Source organism: Chenopodium album, chromosome 4 (genome assembly GCF_948465745.1).
Source record: "Chenopodium album chromosome 4, dcCheAlbu1.1, whole genome shotgun sequence".
In the NCBI taxonomy this organism is placed as follows: Eukaryota; Viridiplantae; Streptophyta; class Magnoliopsida; order Caryophyllales; family Amaranthaceae; genus Chenopodium; species Chenopodium album.
Genome location: NC_137837.1, coordinates 8,608,334 through 8,614,373, shown reverse-complemented (window position 1 = coordinate 8,614,373; position 6,040 = coordinate 8,608,334). Strand labels below are relative to the sequence as shown.

The following is a 6,040-nucleotide window of genomic DNA, read 5'->3' as shown; positions in this document are numbered from 1 at the left end:
AAAATGGAATGACTTTTTTATTATTCATCGATAGGTAGAGTATTTATACAAAACCTATGCTTATAAGATAGGAAACAATATTCCTAAAAGATATACTACCATAATCATAAATCCTGAAGATATATTCTCTAAATAATATCTTTAACATAAAATAAACCTAAATATATTATTCTCTTAAATAATATCTACGGAAAATATATCACACATATATTTTCCGATGTCTCATATGTCTAACATAAGTCTATTATACTACAAAGGATATTGTAGTACCTTAATTTATTAGCAAAGCAAGCAAATCATAATTAATTCATGTAGTTGATTGATTGAACAAAACATAAAATTAAACTAGTTTTTGAAAGAGCAGTAGTTGTAGTAGTAGTACGTGATCAAAGTTAAAGAAGTGAAAAAGGGTGTTTTCATGCATTTGAATCTTACTTTCTCCTGTTTTCTTTTGATGACTTTATCTAATTACGGTATATTCTGAGGAAAGTTGATTGGTGAGTGAGATAGTGTGGAGTAAACAAAGTATGAGTAGGTTGTTAAAAATAGAATAGAGTGGATACTTAAAATATAAGGCATTAAAAAATTGTTAATACTTTTTTAAAAATGTGTCCATTTTATATTCACACAAATAAGAAATAAATTGTATTCGTATTATTTTAAAGTAGTGAAATTCTAACTTGTAATATTATATCTATTATTGTTATATATATATGACTATATAAGTGTAGGAAATATCTACTAAAAAAAATTAGACTAGAATATATATAGCTAGCAAAATTTTATTACTATTGCGTTAATGATTAGAATTGTTACACCAAATAGACCAAGCACAAGAAAAAAAAAAAAAAAAAGAAATATTGTATTAATCTTACTTATAACCGTGATTTCAAGTCATCTAACAAAGGCGGTAATTTGATAATTCATATCAAATTATTACTTTTGGATTTGGTGAAGATTCTTACAAAGTTACAATATCATAGGCGGATCTAGTATGAATTTTAGCGACACGAATTCTATCACATTTTTAAAAAATATGAATGTGCATTTTGACAATAAATTAGTTCAGTTAACACAATAATTTTATAATTTATATAAATATGTACCTACGAGTGCACAATAAAAATATAAAATAACGTTTGTGAGTATTTTATTCTTAAAGTAATTAGTACAAGTATTTATTTTTTCTCAAGAAGAGGAAAAACAGATATCTGATAGAAGAGAGACAAATAAATGTTGTCATGAAAACAATGCAAGTAGAAAATCTTTTTAGTTTTACAAATGGAATGTTTTACGTGCACTATCATGTGAGTTGGAATGAAAAACATGGGCCAAAAAAAATTAAGGCCTAAACTGCTTTGGTGGGGGCCTTACTTCTCACCATTTCCTTCTTCGCATGATAATGTACAGTAAGGAATCTACCAATTTTACTTCAATTGTTCAATGGTTAAGTGGAATTGAAATTGAACTCGACTAGGTTAATTGAAACTAAGCTCGAAGTCAAACTCGTAGATAACTTAGGATCGACTTGAATCGAGTAGATCTAATTTGAAACCTAACTTTACTTGACATTAGATGACTAAAAAACCTAAATTGAAATCGATTAATCCGAACTAGCGTGATCAAAAGTTAAAATTGTTTATTTTCTACTATCGACCTATCAACTAACCAAACTTATGTATACCCAGCACGACCTGTACCTAACCCGAAAACATTATCTTCCAAACATAGCTTGTACTTCATTTCACCATGAAGGATAATCTCTCCTGATATGTTTCATATTTACCAACAAAATCAATTGAAGATTATGAAATCCTACTAATATTGGTATCAAATCCTTAGTGATACTTCAATGTTGACAAAATAGGTTAAATATAACAAAACCAAACATACATATATCAGTTATACTTGAAAAACAAAAAAAAAACTTTTTGGTGCGTGCATTAGATATAAAACGAACAAATTTACTACACACGACACACCACCCAATAATAAGGTAAGTTTTATTAGCTAATTTTGAATTACTTTAATTTACAACGATATACCGTATTTCGTAACTAACATACTCCGTACTACTCCGTATTTAACCTAATACGTACTCCGTAAAATAATTGGCGTTATTCAAAATGTGGTCATTAGTTCATTACCATGTGACTCAAAACACAAAATAAAAGCATTCTTAGCCAAATGACACGATTATTACACCACAAAAAATTAAACTCCAAACAATAGTAACTCCCCCTAATTAATGTGTTCTTCTTTGACTAATTGACTACATAATTCATATGTCACATTATACATACATACAATTATCAATTCTACTACTATATAAATGAATAACCCCTTCTCATAAAAATTACAACAAAAATAATTCTCATTTTTCATTCTTCTTTTATTTTTAGAGAGAGAAATTTTCGTGAAAAAAAAATGAATACTAAAGTTGTTGAATTGCAGAACAAATATGCTGAGTATGCCATCTCTTTGATTGCTCAGGTACTAATTATTGTAATTAACGTTATTAATTAAATCATGTTTCTCTCTCTAATTAAGCTTCTTATTAATTAACCTCTGTTTTTATTTTCTTGTAAAAACAGGGGATTATGGATGATCAATTCAATCGTATCCAAAATATGCAAGATAATTCCAACCCCAAATTTTTATCAGAAATTCTGCGTTGTTATCTTGGAGATATGCCAAAACTCATCCATAGCTTGGCTTTGGATCTGTTAGTTTTTCTCTCTCTTTAATTAATTTTTTTTTTTAAGTGTGATAAATTAAAATTTAATTAATTAATTTTATGTGTTTAAATTAATGAATGGATGAAATTATGCAGGCAACAGCAACATGTGGACTTTGTGAAGCTTGATAAGACTCTCCATAATATAAAGGGAAGCAGTTCAAGGTAATTAATCTTTCTCATTATTTGAAAATGGTTGTTAATGTTGATATTAATTGTTGATTAAGAGTGTAATTGATTGCTAATGAAGTAAATCATAATGTATAATCTGACAACATTCAGAGAATCTGGGTTTTATTTTTATTATAATTTTTTTTTACAACTTATTACTTTTATCTACTTGTTAGTAGTTGCTTTGACAAATTTTTTTTAAATATAAAATTTTAATACTTTTTTTTTTTGACTCAAGATAAAATTTTAATATTTACATGTTCTACCTCCGATCCAAATTACTCGCAACTTTGGTGTATTATTTGTGAGATATAAAATATTCCAAAGTTGCGAGTAATTTTGACCGGAGGTAGTATATAGTTTGATGAAAGGATTAGAGTTGAGGGAATAAAAGGGTGTTAGTGAAAATAAATAAATAAATACTTCCGTTATTCAAGTTGAGTTCTTTTTTACTTATTAAGTGGTTAGCAACCCTTTGTTTGTCTGTCCAAAAAAAAAAAAAAAAAGAAAACTTTTGCTTGTACATAATAGATTTTGTTTCTAGAGCAACTGAGGATTATAAGATTTAATTCCGACATGTTGGGAATATTTCCACAAGACTATAGATTACAAAATTAAATTCCGACATTAAATCTCTCTTTTTGAGTCAGTATTAAATTTTGTTTCAAGAATAATTGGGGATTACGAGGTTTAATAATTTATGATGTGTCGGTTTTCATTCCTCTAAAATTTGAATTAGGAGATTTGTTTGTATGATATTTTGCTTCAATAGTAATTGAGGATTACGAAGTTTAATTTTGACATGTTGAATATTATACATTGATTGATATAGACTAATGATTACGAAATTTAATTCCCACATATCTCTTTTGAGGTTATATTAAATTTTGTTTCAACAATAATTGAGAATTACAAGATTTGATTCCGACGTGTCAATTATCATTTTACAAGAATTTAGATTATGAGATTTCATTCGGACATGTCGGATATCATTCCAAAGTCCAAACCACTATATATTTTTTCATTGAGGTTTTTAAGTACGTGAATATTTGCCCTTAAACAAAATGTTTTGACCATTGAGCTTTAACGCTCACATATGACACACACTTTGTTGTTCTTGCCGGTTACCATAAACAGATTTTTTTTTTTTTTAATTTTTTTTTGTAATTATTATTATTATTTTTTTTTCCAAAAAAAATGGATACAACTATTTGACTAATAATGAAGAAATTAAAACGTTTGCAAGTAATTGAAAATTTTCTCTTAATTAATTATAATTACAACAACTAACAATTTTTTTTTTTTTTTTTGGCCTACTTATGATAATGCAGCATCGGTGCAATCTGTGTGCTGAATGCATGTAATGCATTTGTAGCTTGCTGCAAAGAGCAAGACGTTGAAGGGTATGCTTAATACTATCTATTTTTATACGCATTATCACTTTATATATTTATATTATATAGTTCTAAAAATATTTAATGACTTCATTTTATTAAAAACACTTTATTATATATAGGTGCTTTAACTGTTGGGAACAAACAAGCAATGCATTTGCATTGGTGAAGCTCAAGCTGGAGGCCTTACTTATTGTGAGTAGAAATTTTCATTACTCTTAAATTACATACGTTTAACTGATTAACACGATGCTTTAATTCGTGATCAAGTAATAATGTACAAAATTATTAACCAGACACTTATAATTAATTAAACTTTTTAGCTCATCAAGTCGATCATATCCATAAAAGGGTCTAGAGATCAATAAACTTATTATTGTGACGTACTAATAATTTGTGCTTATGAATGTGTAGCTGGAGCAGCAGATTCGAGCAGCCGGAGGCATAGTTCCAAAGCCAGCGGGTTATTAGAAGTGTCGTAGATCATCAGCAACATCGTGATTCATGCAGGCGTGGTGGTTGCTGATCAATTGGAGGTTGGAGGGTAGAAGAAGTCTTTTGGTGTTTTGCTCTTTATATTAAATAAAATAGACAATATAGTACTATCTTTAATATTTTCCTTTAATTTTAAGGTTTTCTTATCAACCTTTGTAAGACAATTATTAATCTTTATGCATGCATGCTCTATTTTATTTTTGTTATATTTTGGTCTACATATATATATATATATTTTTTATATTGATATCTTTGTGATTTTATTTGGTAGTAGTAAAATAGGTTATTTTGATTTATTTTTTCTGCAGCATATTCAATCTTCACTTGATTTTTTAGGTTATTAACTGAAAGTTGATTTCCAAAATATGATGAATTTATGTAACTTCTTTTACTTTCGAAATGATTTTTTTTTTTCAATGTAAAATTAATTAATTATAATTTAAATACATTTTTTTTTGAAAAGTAATTTAAATACATTTTATTACTTATTTAATTCTACGTAAATAATAATGTGTGGTTTTTATACTATTTTTAATTCAAAATTTTAAGTATTTATTTATAAATTTTATCTATATAAATTTATTAATTTTATCTTTTAAATAAAAACAAGGAAAGTCAGAGTTACTGTCTCTGAAAACGCAACGTTGTTTTTATGGTATACCACTGTTGCGAAAAGTTGGGGCAAATATCAAAATAGTATGGAAAATAAAAAATGTCATTATTTAATTAAGAGTAATAGTAACTTAGTCTATATTTTGCATTTTTGCCATTTGTTTTAAAGTCTTCAACTGTGCGATGTACCACTAATTTGGGTATATTCTCAGCTTGATTCTTGGAGTATACCCTCTAATTTATAATCTTTTAGCGCTTACTTTTATAATCGTATCTTCAACACATAAAATAACCCTTTTAATCATTCAACGTTTTTGGGTGTTACTTTCATAAAAAAAGAATTCGTTTTGAAGTGAAAATAAAAAAAAATAAAATGGTCAACTCATGAAATATCATATTCTTTCCGTTCTTTTGTGTTTGTTTCATTTGAAATACTTATTTGAAAGGAAATGAACTTTGACAAAAATATTTTTTCAATATTTAATACAAAATAAATAACACAAACTTTTAACAAAAATCGGGAGTACAATAATTATTGTACATCCATTATCAAGATAACCTAAAGTGATTAAAATACCCCTGAAATGAATAAAAGTTACCCCAATATGCGTTAAAGTAACCCAATTCAAAT

The 6,040-nt window shown here is 27.0% G+C and overlaps 1 protein-coding gene across 1 annotated transcript; it reads left to right on the top strand.

Moving 5' to 3' along the window:
- The first annotated feature begins 2,384 nt into the window (after nucleotides 1-2,384).
- LOC145626604 (histidine-containing phosphotransfer protein 1-like) lies at nucleotides 2,385-5,005 on the top strand. Its single transcript, XM_081679061.1, has 6 exons — nucleotides 2,385-2,493; nucleotides 2,595-2,725; nucleotides 2,834-2,902; nucleotides 4,240-4,311; nucleotides 4,425-4,497; nucleotides 4,717-5,005. Exons 1-6 carry the CDS (start codon nucleotides 2,428-2,430, stop codon nucleotides 4,771-4,773), a joined length of 468 nt encoding a protein of 155 aa, XP_081535187.1. The 5' UTR covers nucleotides 2,385-2,427; the 3' UTR covers nucleotides 4,774-5,005.
- The last annotated feature ends 1,035 nt before the right edge of the window (nucleotides 5,006-6,040 follow it).

Bases quoted from the DNA above. Each gene is read 5' to 3' on its own strand.
- LOC145626604 (XM_081679061.1), top strand. From the start codon at position 2,428: ATGAATACTAAAGTTGTTGAATTGCAGAACAAATATGCTGAGTATGCC. The intron at 2,903-4,239 runs GTAATTAATCTT...ATGATAATGCAG, and splicing joins ATAAAGGGAAGCAGTTCAAG to CATCGGTGCAATCTGTGTGC. The intron at 4,312-4,424 runs GTATGCTTAATA...TATTATATATAG, and splicing joins AAAGAGCAAGACGTTGAAGG to GTGCTTTAACTGTTGGGAAC.